We start from the raw sequence: 23,251 nt of genomic DNA, 5'->3' as shown, positions 1-23,251 counted from the left end.
TAAGTCAGAACACAAGGTTAACCCCACTAATCCCGTGGCTGCTGTACTACCACTTGTACTTGTGCTGGGGGAGCAGGTGCCTTCGGGGCAGTGGTAGTAGGAGTTTCCTTGGCCTTTAGACAATCAGCATCCCTTGTCCAATGGGCCTTTACCTTACAAATGTAGCACCAGGTTTCTTTTTGCCTTTCTTGGAATTTTGGGACTCACCCCCAGATGCAGGTTTGGGGCACTTATGAAGTCGTTATATTTACCATTGTCCCCACCCTTATCCTGGGATTTAGAAGAATCTTGCTTCTTCTGGTCATCTCCATCACCATTATTTTTGGTTAACCCAGGCTTAACCCTGGTGTGGACCCATTTGTCTGCCTTATTTCACAGTTCTTGGGGAGAGGTCAGATCAGAGTCCACCAGGTACTGATACAAAAGTTGGTTCTGACAGTTAAGGATGTGCTCCCTCATCTTTTTCAAACTTAAAAAAAAAAAGGATGTGCTCCCTCAATCAAATTGTACAATCCCTCATAGCACTTGTACCTTGCTTCCATGAAGCCTGCCTTCCAGAGCCTTAATGGCACGGTCTACAAAATCTACTTAGTCCTGGGTGTGTGCCTTCTGAGTGTCTCTGAACTTAACCACTGAACAGTATAGGATTAAACCAAACTCTATGAGAGCACTCTTCAGTACTGAGTAATTGTAGGCATCCTCGTCTCCAACAGCTAGGAGCTTATCTCTACCTTTGTTAGCAAAGGAGAGCCACAGGATAGCTACTCACAGCTCTTGAGGGACCCTCTGAACTTTGCTGGTCCTCTACAAAGCAGTGATCCAGTTATAGATGTTCTTGCACTCCTGGTAAGGAGGGAACGCCCTGCCCAGGTTCCTATTGTCAAAATAAGTTTCTCTGATTCTAGGGACACTGTTGTTGCCACCATGAGACGCTAGTCCCAGTCTCTTCCAAGTCTTCTGTACTTCCAGGGACTCTTTGTCAAGGGCCAACTGATCTCTCCTGAGGTTAAGTCTAACTTTCTCAAGTTTGAGCATTTGGTATTCCCGGTAAAAAAAGAGTTTACCTCTTACTAGATATGGAGGCCTCTATGGAAGTGCCTGAAGTATTGGATTCTCTAGAGGAGAATCAGACCTCCTTGGTCTACTCTGGACCCTCCGAGGAGGAACAAAGGGTATATATTCTGTGCCATCTGCACTATTCCCCGAGGGGTCAGAGTTTGGCAGGTTGGAATCATTGGAGTCCTACTGCCCATACTCAGAAGTGAGTTATCAGGGGGAATCCCTGGCACTCCTTCTCCATGAGTATTCCCACGCACATGTTCATGTTCTTTTTCCCCTATAGGATGGCTATCATCCTGATGCAGCAGCTATAAGAGTAGCTTAATGGTGGGGTTGCCACCTGTCTTTATTTTTCTAAGACTACACAGGGTCCTTAGTTCCTGGAACTTGAGACCACTGTACTTAGATTGGTGTACACTTGTATCCCCAACTAAGACATAATTCTAGGTTTAGTGAGGTGCTGCACCTACCTATCCTAGTGGAAACTAGGCTCGGAGGTTGGAGAAAGGGTTGTGCTAGAACCTTAACTACCGGACCCTACGTTTAGTAGAACTTACTTATTCTAAGCTGTATTATAGGTGCCTAATATTAGTGATGGTTTTTCAATTAATCCACATCAAGATTAGCTGGTAAAACAATGCAGGCTTGAATCCAACCACTGCCACCAATTTGAGAAGCTGGCTTAGTATATGGTGCACATTTATGTAAGTGGGCACCTGCACTAATCCAGGCAACTCTTATGGCAATTTTAGTGGGTGGTCTTAGACAACCTTATAAAACTCTAAGTGGTAGCTGTGGAGAGCAGCCTTCAGGCTTAGCCCAGAAGGAGCAAAGCAACTTGTTTTACTAGAACATAATCTTATTGGTCGCCAGGGGGAGACCAAACCATATACTAAAATAGTGGTATGCAAACCACGACTCAAGTCAAGATTATACCCAGAAGATGTAGACGTGCCGGGGACGCAAGGAACCACCAGAGATAAGTAACCAGGAACCCCACAGAGGCAGAGTGCAGAGTGGGAACATGACTGCAGGCTCAATGCAAGTCAATGGGTAAGTAGCTGTTGCATATTTAATTTTAAAGAAGGACTCTGGGGGCGTGTGTGGACGTGCTCCCCACCGTTACCACTTAGAGAGCTTTATAAAAGTTGCCTAAAACCGCTAAAATCACCTTAAGGGTTGTCTGGATTAGTGCAGAGTGCTACACTTGCATAGGTGTGCACCAGATACTAAGCCAGCCTCCTACAATCATACATCCCTAGCCCTTCAGAATAGGGCAGAGTGTACGGCATGTATGGATCCATCGGCGCTGGTGGTCCCCCCTGTTAACTGGAATGACAATGCGTAGCCGGCGCCCACCGGTGGCGCCTCCCCCAGAGTGTCTACATCCGATGTGGTGCCTGTGAATGTAGACTTGGTGCGCCCGGCCCCAGTCCAGATCAAGGAACAGATTCGAGAGGATGCCGTGGCTGGAGGCACAGGGTCTCCTACTGAGCCTGTGGGGCCCGAAGGCAAGCCGGCAGGGTCAGGCTGCCCAAATATGGTGCACAAGGAGTCACAGATTTCTTTTAGTTGGATGGGGTCGTTCCCGGCCCGGAAAGGGAAGGAAACTGAGCAGACCCCGGCACCCGCTCCGCAGAGCAGGGCTCAAACATCGAGACTCCTCCATCAAGTCATGTGAAGGACAGGGCAAAGTCAAAGCACCGTCCGACTTTTTGTGCTTCTTATGAACAGGAGCGAGAGACACCAGCACACCTCCAAAGTACAGTACGCCAGGCTGCTATTAGCTTTAGAGATGGCTCCCTCAAAGCCTTCAGCGCCATGGTCCAACAGCTGGAGCACGACTTCAGGTCGTGGTCGCGCTCCAGGCACCAAAGACACACCAGATAGGGGGTCCATGACCGACATGGGGGATTGGCAGGCGCCGCACTGCTTGAACTCAGATCTTCTTGCTGGACATACCTACACACCAAAAGGACTCGACAAAAAGTGACAGGGTAACTCCCTTCGCCAGATCTGCACTGGCTGGCACGGAAAGAAAATAACTGATGTCAGAATGCCGGGGTAGTGCCTATATAGACAACGCAGACTTCATGATGACGACCTACCTGAAGCTTACGACGTCATACAGAGTTGACCAACGTCACCTACTGGCGCGCAGGGGTACTGCTATCAAAAATCTTTCGGATCTAGCCTGACATCTGGAAGTTCAAATCTGCGGCTAGATGTCTCTATCTGATCAGGTACTTCAGCTGGAGACCAGACTTTAAGGAAAGGTGGATGGGAGGGGGAGATTAGGGGAGGAGGTACCAATATTTTTATCTGGGACTGGAAAAAGGAGAGCCATTATGCCTTCTCACCTTACACCATGACTGCAAGGGTGGTGGCGCAGACAATGACAAGAAACAGAACTGGTCTTGTCACCCATCTGGAGATTAAAAATGTGGCTTCAGTTCTGGGATATTCTTAGTTGTCTCTCAGTCAGAACACTGGCGATGTGCAAGGAGTTTTTCCAATCAACTGGTTGTAGAGGGTTTAGGGTTGGGGTGCGACTCCACCTTATGACTTGGAGGATTACTGAGAACTCTGGACAGTCCCAGTCTTTCAGGACTAGCTAAGGAGCTCATCAGGGGAGCATGAGCCATATTGCAGTCAAGAGTTACAAGTCGGAATGGCAAAGTTGAACCAGATGGTGTGTGGAAGGTGGTCTTGATTCCTTTGTGTTTTGTCTTGTCCATTTTTTTAGCTGAGGCAGCTTTAGAAGGTCAAGCTTACAGATCAGGTAATTCTTTGGTGGATGATGTCACATCGGAGGACATCCATGGCGCGTAGATTGTTGAAGAGTGGGCTCTCTGTTACTCGAGAGCGGAGACATTCTAATCTGAGATGTCAACAGGGCTTGAAATGGTCACTCATGATAGCAAAATGAATATCTAACTAGGAAAGAGTGGTCTTAAAACATGTTTACGCTCCTTTGAGACTGTCCTATATCCTCCCTAGACAGATATCCATGCTTTTAGAATCTTTGGCAGGAGGTTTTCCCAACATATTACATTCACTGGATCTAGACTCATCAAGTCTAATAACAGAGTGATTTCCTACCTATAATTTCACGTTCACCCTATAACTATTGTGGTGCGGCAAGGTTGTTGTCCAGTTTTACCAAAAGTACTTATTTTAAACCAGTAGTGGATGTAACTCAGCTAGTGGTAAACAAGTTTTAAACTAGCATAATCCTTGCTTCCAGGACGAACAGAAGCAAATATTTCCCAGGTATTGCGAAGGAAAGTATAAATTCCATTATGGACACAAACTAGAATAATATGATCCGGCAGGACCCTTGTTAGAGCATGTACCTGGTCCTGAAGCCCTACCCTGTGGATTAAATAAGCTAATTGATGCCACTGGATTTACAGTTGTTGGGGTTTGATAATGTGATTATATGAAAAAGAAAATCACTTAGTGGATTTTCCGTGCAGCAGGTGCTGAACAGACGGAATGAGGGAACATTGTGGGCAGAGAGGCTGATGTAATATGAAGCTAGAGGGATCAATTACATAGCTGGGATGGCCTGCAGTTGGTTATTGTTGAAGTAACGGCTTCAAGGGAAATGTAGTGTTATTGTTTGACCATTGGCTGATATTGGAGAATAAAGCAATATAAAGGCATTCATCTTCCCTCTGGGTCCTTAATAGAATTGTAGCTTCCTTTGTGATGTATTCCTATAGGTTCTGTATCGATCCCCCTATTCCTGACCCTGTTCTGGTTAATAATTAACTAGCAGCCATCCCACGGTACAAAAAAAACGTTATCTGATTAAGCCACACCACGGCACAGGAACGCGTTATCTGATTAGGTCATAACGCTTGCCATCTAATTAGGCAAGCACTATTCCTCCAGCCCCTGATAAGGCATACGGAGTTCTCAAAACAAATCAAACCTATGACAACCTGGGAAAATCCCTGCGGCCATTGTTTTGATTTCACCGAGAACTTCAGTAAAGAATGTGCTAACGACCAGTCCGTATGATATCCTTATTGACGTATCTATGTCCATCCTTACGTCAATCTCGGCACCTTACAGGTATAAATATTACCGACATTGCCTTAAGCAAACACACGCGGTGGTGACGAGATCGGAGCAGCGAGACTTGCCGAAGAGGCCAGCACAGAGCGGACCCCGCTGGCGCTGCCCCGCCTTCCTGACGCGCTGAGAACGAGACGCTGCTTTTCTCCTGCCGAGAAATCCAGCTCCGGCGCTTCCAAGCAGCCCTCGCAGGCAGCTGGAATATCAAGACCAGAGACGAGAGATACCAGCCCTCAACCATTCTAGATCTCAGGTACAGAACTGAATAACCCCTTGCAGAGAATTCTTGAGTCAGTCACTTGGCAAAACAAACTTAACTTAAACTGCTACTTATCTACTCCCGCCCACGTATTAGGCTTAGGTCAGGTACACTGGGGTAGGCGTGGTTAGAAGCACCAGTTGAGTACGATTAGTCAAATGTATATATGTATGTATCTATTTTATCAGTTTTAAATATCATATGGCTTAGAAACCATATCAATGCTTCTGCAGTATTATTTTATACTCCTGCTTTTATTGTATGCACTTTACTTAACCATAAGTATCGCAATAATATCGATTCATTTCTCTTGTACGAGAAAAGAGACTGATCAATAAATAACATCTTTTATTGAACACGCCCGTCTCTTCCTTTTCTCTACAATCTGGTGAAACTAAGAATGCACTGAACTGACTGAGTAAAATAAGTTGTCTTTTGTTTTCACACGACTCTAGAGATACACTCTTGATTAGGGGAGAGCAAAGTTGTCATGTTCTATGGTTGTCAGAAACTAAATCCCTTCTTGTCTATCCAGGGAGGTTAAACTCCTCCTTGCCTATTCGAGAAAGTTTCTAGTGAACTCTGAGCTAGCTGGCAAAACCAAAAACTTTAAGTCTAATATCGTCAGTAGAAGACCTAGTTAACCTCCGTCCTAGGTCTATACTATTGAAGGTATTATTCCAATGCGCAGAGCCTATTGGGATAATAGGAACTACACTACATGGCGCCCAAACGTTTGGATAGGCGATAAAACTAACGCAAGACATTAGAGTAACTCAGTCGTGCTTTTTCACACAGAACCCCTTTTTTCCCCATAATACTCCAAAGACGTCTGGAGTGGGTGAAAGGTCATATCCGCCAAACCTCGCAGGAGGAGACTCCTATGTATGGTTCTTGGTTTAGTCAACGTTGAAGGATACACTTTTCCAAAATATTGTGCATCTAATCTTTGTTTCCATAGAAACCTGATCTGCAAACAAACAGAATAACCTTCCTGTCGGTAAAATGATAGACAGTGATGAAGAAAGGGAGACAGCTAGAATAGCAGCTGAACTCCTAGTAGCAGACAATACTCTGCTGGAAAATGACCCAAATGCAATACTCATCCCGGTCAACATAAGAAAATCTATAACCTTAAAACTTATAGAAAATGGACTGACATCGAGAGGTGGTATAGTCATATTCGTAATTGAGGCACACGAATATCGGCAGACAGAGGTATTCTATTCATGGATAAACTTTCCAGCAGCAAACGCTGTAACAAAAGAGTTCCACTATTATAAAATAGAGGAACCACCGGATATCTACACTCCTTTCGAGGAGGTGGAAATACCACTCAAATTCCAAGAGCACCTGCTCTTGTTTCATGGCGCCCTAAAACATAATAATCACATCACCAGGCTCGGTCCACTAGGTAGACCAGGAGCAACGTGGCCGGTCCTAGCCGGATATACACCACATCCAGACATTGAAGAAATGCCTGCAGCAGAGCTTTTAATACAGCTAAAACAACTAATCAAAATACATAGACAATTAGTCCAATATGTAATGCGGACTTCAACAGTCCAACCAGCAATTAAAATTCCACAGCTGAACCCTCATCAGGGTAACACAAATAAAATTACACCACAGAACATACAGTCCTGTCTGGGTAAAGTACCCGCAAAACGGGAACAAATACCTTTCTGGCTAGCACAAAAAATCACTCAAATAGAGGCGGTGTTTCCAGACACCACCCCGGTAGAAAAACACAGGATTCTGACTGTCTTCCAAAGGGAATCGCACCACACGTGGAAGACTGACACTTGGGGTACAGTCTTTGCTTCCATATACACAAAAACACATGGTGTACCATCCGTGTCAGTAATACCAGATGTGCTAAAACAAATTCAAGATGAATATGGTCCAGAACCCGCCTTAACTCTTGGTATGAAATTACTGAAAGACTTCAAGCAGGTCTCGGCTATATTATTAGCCAACATAAAGGGAGAAGCAGCAAACGTGGCGATCCGCCAAAGGTTAAAAGAGACAGATATAGCAGACCAACCAACTGAAATTGCCAGAATCATAGAGAAATCCTATGAAGAACTAGGAAGAGATAGTCTGGGTGGAATACCGGTAAAACCTCAACTGATTGAAAGTCCTGAAAAGGTATTTATTAAAAATAATTTAAACACTCAAAAAAAGAGCTGGGATGGAAACAGACAATCCAATCCTAAAGAAAAAAGATTCCAGTCCAGAGGAAGGTCTCCTCGGCGGAGAGAAAGATCTCCGAACCAAGGACGCAGGTCACCCCAAAGTGAACCCTCTGGGAAAAAATACAACCTTAGAAATAGGGATAATATAAAGAAACCTGATAGATATCAAGATAATGATACACGTCCCTCTCAATCTTTTCAGACTTCCTCGCAGAAATCGGAAAGAAGAGGACGATCAGAACACAGGGAAGAGCACGTCAAGTCAAAAGACAAGGAACCTGCTCATCCAAATAAAAAGTTACAATTTCCAAAAAAGAAGGTAGCCAGTATTAAAGTAATCAAAAATGCCGAGAATACTGAGAACACAGCTGAAAAACGGAGAATGGGCTCAGACAATGCTAGACAGCGCAGCAGAAGTGAGCATAGCTCGCAAAGTCCTTATGAATCATCTGGAGACAGTGGACACGAATGAATACATTCAGGTGGAAACTGCAGAAACCAGAGTTAGCAAACCTCATAAAATATATGAAATTACATTGCGTATAGAGGGGGATAAGACTAGAAAAATAAGGGGACTATTTTGGGATAATCTGTCCAAGGGCTATGACATCCTTCTAGCTGAACGAGACTGGCCTCCAGAGTTTGTCAGGGAGTGTCCTCATGGCGAAGAAATAATTATGCCTGCCTTCTCAAATCATATTCCAATTCATAAAAAATATACACTTGCTAGAAAGTGGGCAGTAGCTCAAGCTCCTGCTTTATATAAAAATCATGTAGGATGGGATGAGGACTCTCCTCCCCACAAAATCCAGTTAAAATCACAACCTACTGCACAGAGGCAGTACCCAATTAAGCAAGAAGCTAAAAAACAAGTAAATGAAATACTAGATCAGCTAGAATACCAGGGGGTGATTGAAACTTGCACCTCACAATTGAACAATCCTTTGTTTCCTGTCTCCAAACCAGACAACTCATATCGTCTAGTTTTGGATTACAGACACCTTAACTCATGTTGCAAAACATTTGCAGTACAAAACTCGCATAGTGCTGCACTAATGAATAACAGTGCGCAAAAAATACAAAACAACATTAGACATCTCTAATGGATTCTTTTGTCAAAATATAGCACCAGAGAGCAGATATTTGACTGCGTTCTCGGTAAATGGCTCGCAAAAAAGTTTCTGCAGTTTACCCCAGGGGCACAAGAACAGCCCAGGATTATTCTCAACGAGAGTAACAGAATTACTACAAACATACGATGACGAGGCATTATCATATGTCGACGACATTTACCCAACAGATGATGACTTGGATACTCACTTGAAGAGCGTGAACACCATAATACTTGGGTTCGCAGCAGAGGGTTACAAATTCAACTTTAAAAAATCAAGAATTGCCCATCTAACAGTCCTGTTTTTAGGATATGATCTATCAAGTGAAGGCAAAAGCCTGGCTGACAATTTCCTAGAGAAATGTGCTGTACTCCAAGCTCCTAGAACACTAAAAAACTTACAATCAATTCTAGGCTTCCTAAATTTTGGAAGAACATACATTGCAAATTACGCAGAAAGGATCAAACCCCTTTATGATCTAATAAAACCAGATTTTGAAAGAATCAATTGGACTCAAAAACACAGAAATTTTGAGATCTTTACAAACAGACATGTTAATTAAAACAAAATTAGAAACACGTGACAACACACGCAATCTTGTGATTCGAGTCATCCCAGGAAGATGCGGATTCACATACCTGACCTCTAATGAGGGAGAAAAGGTACCAATTGCATACAAATCACACTTGTACACAGAAGCTGAAAACAAGTTCAGTATTAAAGACAACATTGTTCATGCAGTTCAAACGGCTATAGCAAGAGAAAAAGACAACGCTGACGGTAGACGTATCACAGTCAGAACAGCGGAGTCAGCCTTTGAGGCATTAACAACCCCATGTAATTTACCAACAACAGCGTTGAATCCAGAATGGATACAATGGGTGAATTCAATTACAACGGACAAAGTAAAATACTACTTTGATCCAGAATTAAAGGAATTAAAATATCTAGAATATGAAATGACATACCCTCTGCCATTCGACATTCTGCCTGTACGACAGTACGCCTGTGTAATACATACAGACGGGCATGCTCAACCCTCAGTTTGGGGAGAGCTGGCTTACAAGGCCACATGCGAAATTGTAAAAAGTGTGGCGCGGAGGTAAATTAAGACCTCTACTTACAAAAACACACTCAGTAGAAAATAATTCAGAACAACAAACTGAAATAATAGCGTTAAAAAATGGCGCTAGATAATGCCGATCGCGAATTCCCGTCACTTATTGTGTGCGATTCGTATTACTGCGTCAAATCATACAATAACGATTTACAGAAATGGATTCAAAACGGTTACAAAGATGACACAGGTGCAACAATAAAGCAAAAAGTGCTTTGGGAACAAGTAGTTCATTTGCAAAAAGAACTACCAAAGACTCACGTGATACATACACTGAGTCATCAACGTGATGGCGTTCACGTTGCAGGGAATTCATTGGCTGAGAAAGCCACAACGGCAGCAACTGAATCGGCTTCCGTAGTCAAGAAAAAGCGTGCAGTAAAATACATTGACGGTGAAACAGTGCTGGCGGTGAAAACTTCATCAAAAGGCGACTGCTCAGCACTACCGATCAACTATCCACTCAATTATACATACATAATCGATGCAAACTCCGTTCCTTTTGCTCGAATCCCTGGAGTGGGGGACAGAGTGATTCCAAACATGGACAGGAGAGGTTTGTTAATAGCAGACGCACATATAGGTGAGGGTCTCAGACACCTCAAACTAAAAGATTCCCTGGAAGAATTACAATCAGTGTACTGGTGGCCAGGTATGAGCCTGCATCATCACATCTTTGTAAAGAACTGCCCAGACTGCAATAGAGATCGCAGTGGCGAGAGAAACGGTATATTAGCATGGCGTTTCACTCCAGAATTGATCAACAATAAAAATTAATGCGTCCAATTAACATATAAAGACTAGTTTCCACTTGTGATGTAGACCCCAGCACTCGGCTGACGTCTGGACTGTTATAAAAAGATTTGCGAGTCTATAATGGCATATACGCTAGAAGCATGCTACGTTTGGCTGAATGTTTTTTCTTCTTGCCCTAAAGCGTATGAAAAACATGGCCAAATGAGCATAGCATAGCGGGACTCTTCTCACTTCCTACCTGAGGGAACGGGATGGTGTAAAGTAAAAACCAAAGGCATAAAGCAATCTATAACAGCGAAGGTATTAGGTTCGGGAGCTGGGTGGGTCAAACATCTAATAAGTGTCCAACGTAGTCTAAATAACCTGCCAAGAAATTCTCTGAGGGGATTCAGTCCGTACGAATTATTGTTTGGAACTAGAATGATGGTCTTAGATCTTGACAGTCAGACTTCAGTGGTTAAAGAAAAAAGCTTTGATATCAAAGATCGTTTGGCTATTTTACAGGACTTAAACGAAACAAGGAAAGACCTGAGCAACATAAAGTTGAAACAACAGCCAACGACCACTGAAGAAAAACCACCTGTCCCAGCAAGAACTGTCTGAATTCCAAAAGTCGGGGATCTAGTCAGAGAAAAGATCGCGGTAAAGAAGGAATTTGGGCCTTCTTACAGAAAAGCAGTTCCTGTCTTGTCTGTCAACGGGACAAGATCAGTAGTACTACCGCCCCTTGCTGGTAAAAAGGAGAACAGAGTTGTATCAATCGACCTGATAAAACCACAATCATGTGGCCGATAACGAACAGTAGGCCGAGTGGACTCCCGATAAGTAGTAGAACACCAAGGTTTGCTATAACCACAGAGGTCCAGCAAAGACATCGCCTTCAGCCACGCAACAGGACTCCACTGGACGGACCACAGCTGCGTCCACTTCACCTTCAAAAGAACGACGATCCACCACCACCAGCAACAGGTTGCCCGAAGAAGCTGGAACAAGATCACAGCCGACCAGCTCACCGCCTCCCTGAGCCAGCACCCTCCTGCCGGCTCAGCGAACCCCAGCCAGGCCGCCGACAACCTCACGAAGTGGATCAGCAACTGCGCGGACGAACTCGCCCCTCTGAGGACCCCGCCCAGCAGACCCGGCAGCAGAAAAGCCCCATGGTTCACCGACGAACTCAAGAGCTCCAAGAAGAACTGCCGAGCCCTCGAGAAAGTATGGAGAAGGGAACCAACAATGGACAACATGACCACCCTCAAGCTCGCCACCCGGAAACACCACCAACTGATCCGCGCCACCAAGAAAAGTGCATACAAGGACCGGCTGGACAACAACGCGCACAACTGCAAGGAACTCTTCAACATCGTGAAAGAGCTCTCCAACCCCAACGCCGGAAACAACGACATCACCCCGTCGCAAGACCTCTGCAACTCCCTCGCCTCCTACTTCCACAACAAAATCGCGGACATACACAACAGCTTCAGCATCCTACCGACGCACGCCACAAACACAGCAACGCTACCCACCACCACCCTCCGCGCCTGGACTCCGATCAGCACCGAATACACCGTCCGCACAATGAACTCCGTCCACTCCGGATCTCCGACCGACCCCTGCTCTCACCACGTCTTCAACAAGGCCGACGCTGTCATCGCACCCCACCTGCGGGACATTATCAACACCTCCTTCGACACCGCCACCTTCCCGGAGAGCTGGAAGCACGCAGAACTCAGCGCTCTACTCAAGAAACCTACAGCGGACCCTACCGAACTCAAGAATTACCGTCCCATCTCGCTCCTCCCGTTCCCGGCCAAAGTCATCGAAAAGACCGTCAACAAACAACTGGCCGCCTTCCTCGAGACGAATGGATCCCTCGACCCCTCACAGTCTGGCTTCCGAGCCAACCACAGCACCGAGACCGCCCTCATCGCTGCCACCGATGACATCCGAACCCTGATGGACAACGGAGAAACAGCGGCCCTCATCCTCCTGGACCTCTCCGCGGCATTCGACACTGTCTGCCACCGCACCCTAGTGCAGCGCCTCGGCAACATCGGAATCCAGGGGAAGGCACTGGAATGGATCACCTCCTTCCTCGACGGAAGAACACAGAGAGTCCGTCTACCACCGTACAAGTCAGAGGCCACCGAAGTCATCTGCGGCGTCCCTCAAGGATCCTCGTTGAGTCCCACCCTCTTCAACGTCTACATGAGCCCTCTCGCGGCCATCGCACGCCAACACAACCTCAACATAATCTCCTACGCCGACGACACCCAACTGATCCTCTCCCTGACCAACGACCCCGCCGCCGCCAGAGCCAACCTACACGAAGGGATGAGAGGTGTAGCCGAGTGGATGACGACCAGCCGCCTGAAACTGAACTCAGACAAGACGGAGGTCCTCATCCTGGGCTCCTCGCCCTCCGCCTGGGACGACTCTTGGTGGCCCCCCGCCCTGGGCACCGCACCCAAACCGACGGACCACGCACGCAACCTGGGCTTCATCCTGGATTCCTCCCTCTCCATGACCAGACAAGTCAACGCCGTCTCCTAGTCATGCTTCAACATCCTGCGCATGCTACGGAAGATCTTCTGGTGGATCCCCACCGAGACCAGGAAGACTGTCACCCAGGCCCTCGTCACCAGCCGACTGGACTACGGCAACGCCCTCTACGCCGGAACCACCGCCAAGCTCCAGAAGAGACTCCAGCGGATCCAGAACGCCTCAGCCAGACTCATCCTCGACATCCCACGAAACAGCCACATCTCCGGACATCTGAGAGACCTGCACTGGCTCCCCGTCAACAAAAGAATCACCTTCCGTCTCCTCACCCACGCACACAAAGCACTACACGACCAAGGCCCGAGCTACCTCAACAACCGAATCAACTTCTACGCTCCCAAGCGCCACCTCAGATCAACCAGCCACGCCCTCGCCGCCGTCCCCCGCATCCGAAGAGCGACAACAGGAGGAAGGTCCTTCTCCTACCTGGCCGCCAAGACCTGGAACTCCCTCCCGACCGACCTGCGCCTGACCCAAGACCACCTCTCCTTCAGGAAGAAGCTCAAGACCTGGCTGTTCGAGCAGTAACGGCACCCCCCCCCTCCTAGAGCCTTGAGACCCTACGGGTGAGTAGTGCGCTCTATAAATGTCTTGATTGAGAGGTTCAATCTAAGAGGCTACTCACATTTGAAATGCCAACAGAACAACAACAAGGACTATGCAACAATGCTATGGAACTTAAACCTCTAAAAACCCAAAAAAAAACATTTAGCAGAGACACACCAATCTACAATGAAGTAACAAATGACTATGCTGCTGCAACAAAACACAATAATAAAGCAAACAACAATCCTGAAACAATAGGAACAATAGACAGAACGGCATCTGGTTACTTCATCAACTTCAGTGATTCATCTGAAAACCTGAGTGAATCAAAGGAACAAACATCAACAAAAACCTTTAAAGACAAAGCTAAGGAACTTTTTCAACATCTGAAAGAAACCTATCTGATTTCTCCATGGATTGAATTCTGGGTGGCCTTAGGTGCACTTATCCTCATACTTTGGCTCATCATGGTACTATGTTTGGGACACTTCATTGAGGGAAAATATGCTAAAATGGACACAGCAAGCCAGAAAATCAACTTGGTCCTCAAACCACACACGTCTTCACACGTCGAGAAAAGAGAACTTTCTTCAGTCAACTTCACAGCCAATCCTATACCCGGTGGGGTAGCATGGGACAATACTGATTATGAAATCCATGGTCCGGTTGAAATCCTGAAGTATCCACATCAAATCAAGATCTCATTGAGTGACTTTGTAAAACCAAGCTCAGTTGCTGATGATTGGGACGTTGAAAGCATTAATAATATGATGTCTGACCTAGTGATGTCTGCTAAATTTACAAAACATGATTTGCAGGGTTTGTCTAATTATGATAAAATGTTCTGCTATAATCACTATAGTAATCATTATCTGCATAAATCTGCACAACCTAGAAATGTTTTAAATTATAATCAATGGGAACACTGTGCAACCCCTCCAAAAGGTAGCTCAAGAACTTTTTATGACAAATATTCATATTTTTCAGGGTTCAACACAAGTAATGCAGAAACATTTTATTTCAAATTATCAAATAAGACAGGTACAAAGACCATGCTTACAAACACTAAATTGATATATTCAGACTCATTTTTTGAGCAAATGAGTACATTTGGTTTTGAATACTGGGACAAAAATGTTGAAGTAAAAAGTGTTTGGGGTACAAAGGAATGGCAAGTACAAGGTATAGAATCATTGTTTAGAGCCTGCATGATCCCAGAACAAATTATATTTTTGAATGACACTGTTCAACAAACTACCTGTCTTGGCCTAGCCAAAATCAAAGACTTCAACAAACCGTCTATTCCAAAGCCATCAATGAACGGTAATATATCTTTAGATGAGGAGATAGACGTAAACCATATATTAAGCCAAAACAGAACACATCCTGATTGGAAACAGTGGTTGATCTGGCCCACAGATACTAATAACTGTCAAGACAGATTCCTGAACAAAATCCAGGGGTTCAAATTGACAAGGCCAGACCCTAGATATTCCCAAAGACAACACCCAGGAATAATTACTATGTACAGTGTGGGCAAGCTCTGCCTTCAATGGCTACAAACATCCACGCTGGCAGAAATTAAGCAACACCTAACTTTACTTACTGATGGTGCTGACTTGCGTGATTTCATTATGGGACCGCGCAAACAGCGTCAAAAACGCTTCATAGCAGCCTCTGTATATGCAGCTTATAACGAAGCCTGGAAAATAACTCAAATTGAAACGTCAGAGAGAATACGGGAAATTGACCGTATTAATTTGGAAAAATCACTTTCTGTAGTGGACAATGGGTTAATGACTCTGTCCTCCAGAATATACTCTTTGGACAGCATTGTGTCTTCAGCAATCGACATAATATCGCAAGACTTACTGTTGTTACAACACGGTCAGTCCCAATTGCGTTCTATTGTACAACTTGGCTGGACGTTACAAAATCTGCATTCAGGCTATGTGCCTTGGCGTTTAATCAACACAACGTCACTATTCAATATCTTTAACCTTACTGATAAACAAATCAGTATGGCACAGAAGGGTGCTGATTATACAATCCTGAGCATTGAGAAACTCGAGAGATTACCATTGACAATGTCAGAACGACCTGTCAGTGAATGGATAATACATGGAATAATTAATATTCCAATATCTACTTTCAGGTTTCAATACTGCCAAAAATATATACAGGCTGGCATGTACGAAAAATTGGGTAAAGGGTACATTAAGTCAACATGGAACTTGCCCTATTCACATGCTTGTGTCAGTAATAAAGGCCGGAAAGTGTTTTTTAGTGGCAATAATTGTGCGATGTCACTAAGCGGTACACTTCTGTGTAATGGTATTAGTTTACACGGAGCCTGTTAAGGGTCCTCAAATAACCTTTCATGTCACCAGCTAGGCACACCTGCGACACAAATAGAACCATTCTTTAGGAGACTATCCAACGGGAGTTACATTATAATTGTAGACCGCAGATGTTGTAGCTTGGTGCCCGGAATACCTTATCTCATAACTACGACGGCGAAGGTCATGTGCTGTGAACGAGTATTGTTCCCCAGCGCAATGCCAGACAGGGAGGCAAGGTTATGGCCGAATTTGAAAATTGCTTCCATTCGAGTTGATACTTTAAGCAGAATGAAAACAGTGCTCCTTCAGACGCCGACCAGGCTCACGTCATCAAAAGAAACGTATGATCTCCAAGTTGCAAGGACAACGGTAGAGATTCATTCATTGTTATCAACTAATTCCCCCATACATTTCGCAGAAATCCTGAACGAAATCTTAAATATTTCTGATACCAGTGGAGTCTCAAATGTATTTAAGACAGTGTTTTCGGGGGCTTTAACACCATTTAAAACCATTCTGGGTATTTTTCCGGACTTTGTCCATTCCATCTTTGGTGGACTTCCGCTCCTTTTGGGACTAGTGGCAGGAATCCTATTTTTTATCCTGTTATTTCGCTATGGCAAACCGTGTCACAGACAAAACACCTGCGACAAGGGAAGAAACAATCCTAGCCATTGGATACCGGGACCAGATATCTAAAATCCTTGGACTGTCCCGGCTTAGAGACCTGAACATGACTTGGTTTCTTTCATTTAGACCAATGTGACAAAGCTGTGTTTTACCTGTATTAAGGTGCTTGCTATGCGGAGAAGAATGCGTGTTGGACACCTGTCTGACGCTACAATCGGATGCGCCAATGGATGCAGAAACTTTGTTGGGTCCGGTCACGGCTCATGCATTGTGCTGTCCCCAGCGGCTACCAATCCTGATGACGGCATTCGTGGAGACTTCACCACTACGATTGAGGGGTAGTGAGGTTCAAGATGAAAGCAGCATCGATCAGGTACGACCTTCTGTCAGCTATGCTGATCGAAACATCAATGAAGGCAATCATGCTCATGAATGCATGGTAACATCTTTTTCCGAGTTAATGGAACTTTCACAGGAAGCTGTTGACAGCTTTTTCGAGAGTCTAAATGATATGATGTTCTCACCAGAGCAGAAATAATGGCTTTTGAGCAAGCTAGCACACGGCGTTCCCAACACCCTGAATTTGGCCTTCAACTTTGATAATAAAGTATTGTGAACAATTTTTCTCCAGTTTACGAACAGCGGAACATAATTTTTTCAGCGGCCCCAAAATATGTTACAATTTTTCGGGACACTTATCTTCTGCTTAAAGTAGAAACTATTCTTGGAGAACTAAAATTCTATTTTAGGAACTTTAGAGACATTAGCTGCCCTCTGGCATGTTCATATATATTTTATTTTGTGATGAAATGGTCTCGCATTTTTTTCTTCTGTCTTAAGAGCCATTTCATGTGTAATTTTCATATTTTATTAATAATGATGTATGAATATGCGTAATTTATTTAGCATTGTTATACTGCTTGAGTGCATATAATGCATATATATATCTTTTCGTATATTTCATGGTTTCAAAATGCATATGGATGTATTTTGGGGTGGTACGGTATACACGTGCTCTACTAGTATATTTACTATGCCTAGATTTGTAAATATGGACATAGTCTGCGTGGAGTGGGTGTGATGTATTCCTATAGGTTCTGTATCGATCCCCCTATTCCTGACCCTGTTCTGGATAATAATTAACTAGCAGCCATCCCACGGTACAAAAAAAACGTTATCTGATTAAGTCACACCGCGGCACAGGAACGCGTTATCTGATTAGGTCATAACGCTTGCCATCTAATTAGGCAAGCACTATTCCTCCAGCCCCTGATAAGGCATACGGAGTTCTCAAAACAAATCAAACCTATGACAACCTGGGAAAATCCCTGCGGCCATTGTTTTGATTTCACCGAGAACTTCAGTAAAGAATGTGCTAACGACCAGTCCGTACGACATCCTTATTGACGTATCTATGTCCATCCTTACGTCAATCTCGGCACCTTACAGGTATAAATATTTCCGACATTGCCTTAAGCAAACACACGCGGTGGTGACGAGATCGGAGCAGCGAGACTTGCCGAAGAGGCCAGCACAGAGCGGACCCCGCTGGCGCTGCCTCGCCTTCCTGACGCGCTGAGAACAAGACGCTGCTTTTCTCCTGCCGAGAAATCCAGCTCCGGCGCTTCCAAGAAGCCCTCGCAGGCAGCTGGAATATCAAGACCAGAGACGAGAGATACCAGCCCTCAACCATTCTAGATCTCAGGTACAGAACTGAATAACCCCTTGCAGAGAATTCTTGAGTCAGTCACTTGGCAAAACAAACTTAACTTAAACTGCTACTTATCTACTCCCGCCCACGTATTAGGCTTAGGTCAGGTACACTGGGGTAGGCGTGGTTAGAAGCACCAGTTGAGTACGATTAGTCAAATGTATATATGTATGTATCTATTTTATCAGTTTTAAATATCATATGGCTTAGAAACCATATCAATGCTTCTGCAGTATTATTTTATACTCCTGCTTTTATTGTATGCACTTTACTTAACCATAAGTATCGCAATAATATCGATTCATTTCTCTTGTACGAGAAAAGAGACTGATCAATAAATAACATCTTTTATTGAACACGCCCGTCTCTTCCTTTTCTCTACAATCTGGTGAAACTAAGAATGCACTGAACTGACTGAGTAAAATAAGTTGTCTTTTGTTTTCACACGACTCTAGAGATACACTCTTGATTAGGGGAGAGCAAAGTTGTCATGTTCTATGGTTGTCGGAAACTAAATCCCTTCTTGTCTATCCAGGGAGGTTAAACTCCTCCTTGCCTATTCGAGAAAGTTTCTAGTGAACTCTGAGCTAGCTGGCAAAACCAAAAACTTTAAGTCTAATATCGTCAGTAGAAGACCTAGTTAACCTCCGTCCTAGGTCTATACTATTGAAGGTATTATTCCAATGCGCAGAGCCTATTGGGATAATAGTAACTACACTACACCTTCAAGAGAGCTAGGAGTGTTTTTAGGCAGACTTGTACAGTGTAAAGGTGGAGCAGTGGAACTAGACAATATCAGTTACCACCTTGTAGCAGACCGTGGAAAGTTGCCAAGGAATCTCAGTAATTGTGCTAGCTTCAGTATGTTATTCAACAAAACAGATTGTTCAAGTTTGCAAGGTAAATATAGTTTGGCAAGCTAAGCGACTGCTTTCAGGATGTGGGTGCAATGGTAAAATGACTGCACTGAAACCCAGAGAACAATGACTTGGCCTGTCACCAAAAATCCATATAATACCACAATTGTGAAGAACTGGAACTCTTGCTTCCTGATCTACAGATATGACACGGCTGTGGTTGCAAGCAATATATGAAAACGTTATTTATCAGTCAACATTAAAGAGTCAACCACTTAATCTAAAATCTAGTATTAAAGTGTTCAAGTAAACATACTCCATGAAACCATTTCCACATATAGCTCAGTGCAGGGAAAAAACCTGTGGAAAGTTGTCCATTACAGACACGAATTGGCAAAACCTATATGTTTATCAATCAATTGCAAGCACACTAGTTGTCCAAGAAGCCCCTGCACACCAGCACTAGCCCTGAAGGGCACTCCTTTTTAGGTTGCTATATCTAGCAAAAATGTAATTGCAATCAGTGCATGAAAGCCAACAGAAGTAATGGCAGACCCAATTGTTCCAAGCAGTATGCAGTGGTGGGACCAATATCTTAATTACATATGAACATGACTGACTGTATGTACGTGTATGTATATTGATTATGAATCTTAGGAAAACACAAGACTGGCAAGTCCCCTAAATCTGTCCGAGCCAGACCTTACCAATTACATCCCAAAATGCAACTTGTACCTGGATCCATGACTCTCTGGACTGGAGGAGGAGGAGGAAGGGAGGTATCCATTTCATAGCCCATCAAGTCCTCATTTTGTTTCACCAAATCCACAACTTCAGCATTATCAGTGTGAGAGCCAGCCACAAGATTTGCCTTAAAAAGTAAGAGAAACAATCAGTGTTCTGCTAGACTGCTCTTGGCAAAGAAAAATATACTGTTTTAGTGCAAATGCACTGCAAGCCATGCAAGTATCTTTATAAGGAAAAACAGGGCATCATCACCAGGGAACAGTGTGCTGTTTAACTCATTGACAATCTACAACAAGCACTAGTCATTGAGAAAGGCTTGTTCAATTTTCAAGCAATCTGCACTTATCTGAAAGTCACCCTCAAAATATAGGACAACCAATAGCGGCAGTGATAGTGGTACCAGTAGTGGTGCTCATGATGCAGATTGCTTTAGTGATGGTAATGGTAGCGAGTATAATGGTAATAGTGAGACACCTAATTATCAAGATCTCAAAAGGTTACACAGTGGCAGTGCACAGCCTTTTGGTACATCTTACCATGCAATGGAGCCGCTAGACTCTCTGTATACCTAAATTGTGTCGAGGCTAGCAAGGAATAGGAGCTACTGATTGCTTATAATGGAAAATAATGGAGTTCCTGGCAAGCATTACCCAAATGAAGGCACTCATTTTAGAGAGCTTTGAATCTGAAGAGAATAATTTATAGGATAAGGACTCAATACCAGATCGTTGCAGAACAAACGGCTAGTGAGTACTACTTAACTAGCTGTTTGTAACCACAAACTAACGGTTATGCCAGTGATCAGCATATTTAAAAAGGCAGACCTAGAAAATGTTGGATTAGATGCATGGGTAGGCTCACATTTGTTACCACACATGGTACAAAGAGGAAGACAAAGTCCAGTTATCCAAACACTTCATATGGTGAAAAAAAAACACAAGAAAACCCATACAGCACACCTCATCATATCCATTTGTAGCAGCCAGGGAAGGACTTCCATCTGATGACAAGGGCGATGGTGGTTGGATATCTAGTTTCTTCGTGGGTGTCAGCGGAACGGACTGGAGAGGAATTCTGTGCAAATAACCATAACCGATTCCACAACCTAAGCTAAAAGAAGTAGATTTAAAAAAACTGAATTCAATAGAAACTAGCATATAGTATTCAATAGTTTCTGCAAAATGAACAATGAACACAGCAACACAATAAGAACATATAACAATGGCTTAAATTGCATCCATGAATGTTTCACTATTAACCAATACAACTGTGGTCTAATGGGCCCAGCATTGATGCACCAGTGCTTCCTTCAACACCCCAACTTTTGTTTTTGTTTTTTAACTCAAGTAACTGACTCCATGGCAGACACTTGGCTCCTATTATTCTTCTCAAAGTTTGTTGGAATTCAAAAGCAGTATACTAAAATATACCCCAGGAGTATGTAGTATGCATGTAGTCTTGTACGTAGTCCCCAAAATGTCAGGCATATGACTCTTAGCCAATCGTAGTCCAGCATATCCAGTAACCTTTGTAATCGCTCTAGGGTGGCCTCTTTAGTGCTTAGCCATAGAGGCTTTCTTTGTGTGTGTAGTGAAATCATTTATATCAGACTATGAATGCTCAGTATGTTCTTGAAGTGCTATCTGCAATACGTGCTAGGGGCAGCAAGGCTGTCCTGGGTAGTGTTGGTCAAAACTGTTTATTTCACAAAGGAGTTTAGTCAGTGGGTCTCATCTCATCCAATCAAGCTACTTTTCCTGGGGATTTAGGGTAGGTGGAGGCCCCTAAAATGCTGAAGTTACAACAGGTTAATGTAAATAGACAAGGCAGACATTTTGATGAACGAGTCTCTACTGATATCCGTGACATGTCGTTGCAATGATGTGTGAACCAATCATTGGGACAACCCCAGATCTAGTGAAAGATAGACAACTGAACACAGTAGAACACTCCCTGTGGGGAACTCTAACTGACCATCAGTGGTAGACAGTGGAGCAAACTATTCACATCTGGAACTACTAGCAGATTACTTGGCAGAGAAAGGTCGGGCAGGAGGTAAGGTGCCATTTTAAGACTTGAAACACAGAGGTTTCTGCAGTCAGGCATAAACAATTTGGGCACCACATCAAGGCTGCTAGTCGGTCTGGCAAAGCATTTTTGGCATTACTGAATCAGTCAATTCATTTCAATTGTGCAAATGTTTGTAGGACATGACAATGGGATAGCATCCATTTCTTGAATAAAAAAAAGAACCGGTCCCATAACCTGGTTTCCAGGACAGAGGCTATAATTTCATTCTAGTAACCCACATGAAGATCATTTCCAGTGAACATTACGTCTTACAGCGTATACAGTTAATAGAAAACAATTTACACAGAAGATGAGCTTTATGAATCTTAATAAAATCCCAAGTCGTCATAATGAAGAATGGATTAAGGAGATACAAGAACGACATCAACTGTATTCACATGTATTACATTGATGTACCTCACCACAAACTGAACAGTCTTTGAACCCTATCCAAAGGTGCCCTTTATTAATTTCAAGACCAACACAACTGAACTTGACTCAGCTAGACTTCTAAACCTAAAACTTGCTTATCTCTGCTATAGGCAAGTTACTCCTAGTGAACACATTTTTCAAGTGTGTTATTGAGCACACCAAGATTCATGGCAAAGAAGGCCATAATATCCAGCTACGGGCTAGCATAATGCTTAACTCTTGCACTCCAATAGCTCACTAGCCTCCAGAAAGTAACTTTCTTCTAAACTTACCCTAGAAATGTTCTATGTATGCAGATGTTTCAGTTGCTCATTGTTTTGACTATACATCTGGGCCATTATTATGCATAGTGCCCTGGAGACAAAATGGATGCATGCTCCCCGGGGCACAATGGTATTCCAGAAGGAGTGCATCAGTGATGCTTGTGGGCCCTTCTGTAACACTGATGCACAAGTGCCATCTTGAGAAGGCATTCCCTTGAGTGCATGGGGCGTGGTTCCATGCAAATGAAGCAATTCCAGCCTTTGCACCCAGGGCACAGAGTGTGTCGCAAAAAGGTCACATTATCAGTGCACTACTTAAGGGCAGCCCTTTGGAAAGGGGAAGGCTGGTCCGACGGAACCCCATCAGACATCTCCCTACAGGCTGTGGCATTCACTCATTGCACCATTATGCAAGGAGCGGGCATTGGGGGTGGGGCGGGGTGTTTAAATCACTGTCCCATCATTAAAGTGCAGACAGGTGTAATTTGCACCTTCAAATCCGGAGCA

The 23,251-nt window shown here is 44.0% G+C and overlaps 1 protein-coding gene across 1 annotated transcript in view; it reads right to left on the bottom strand.

The window, feature by feature from the left end:
* GORASP1 (golgi reassembly stacking protein 1) overlaps positions 1–23,251 on the bottom strand; it is a 276,910-nt gene that overhangs the window by 81,773 nt on the left and 171,886 nt on the right. The window contains exons 6-7 of the mRNA XM_078663201.1: positions 20,939–21,089; positions 19,968–20,103 (exon numbers count right to left, since the gene is read on the bottom strand). Of these exons, the coding sequence (XP_078519327.1) occupies positions 19,968–20,103; positions 20,939–21,089 (287 nt within the window). The remainder of the gene's footprint in view (positions 1–19,967; positions 20,104–20,938; positions 21,090–23,251) is intronic.

The sequence above is a fragment of the Lissotriton helveticus genome, chromosome 10 (genome assembly GCF_964261635.1).
Source record: "Lissotriton helveticus chromosome 10, aLisHel1.1, whole genome shotgun sequence".
NCBI classification, from domain to species: Eukaryota; Metazoa; Chordata; class Amphibia; order Caudata; family Salamandridae; genus Lissotriton; species Lissotriton helveticus.
This window is presented reverse-complemented; position numbering and strand designations above follow the sequence as displayed.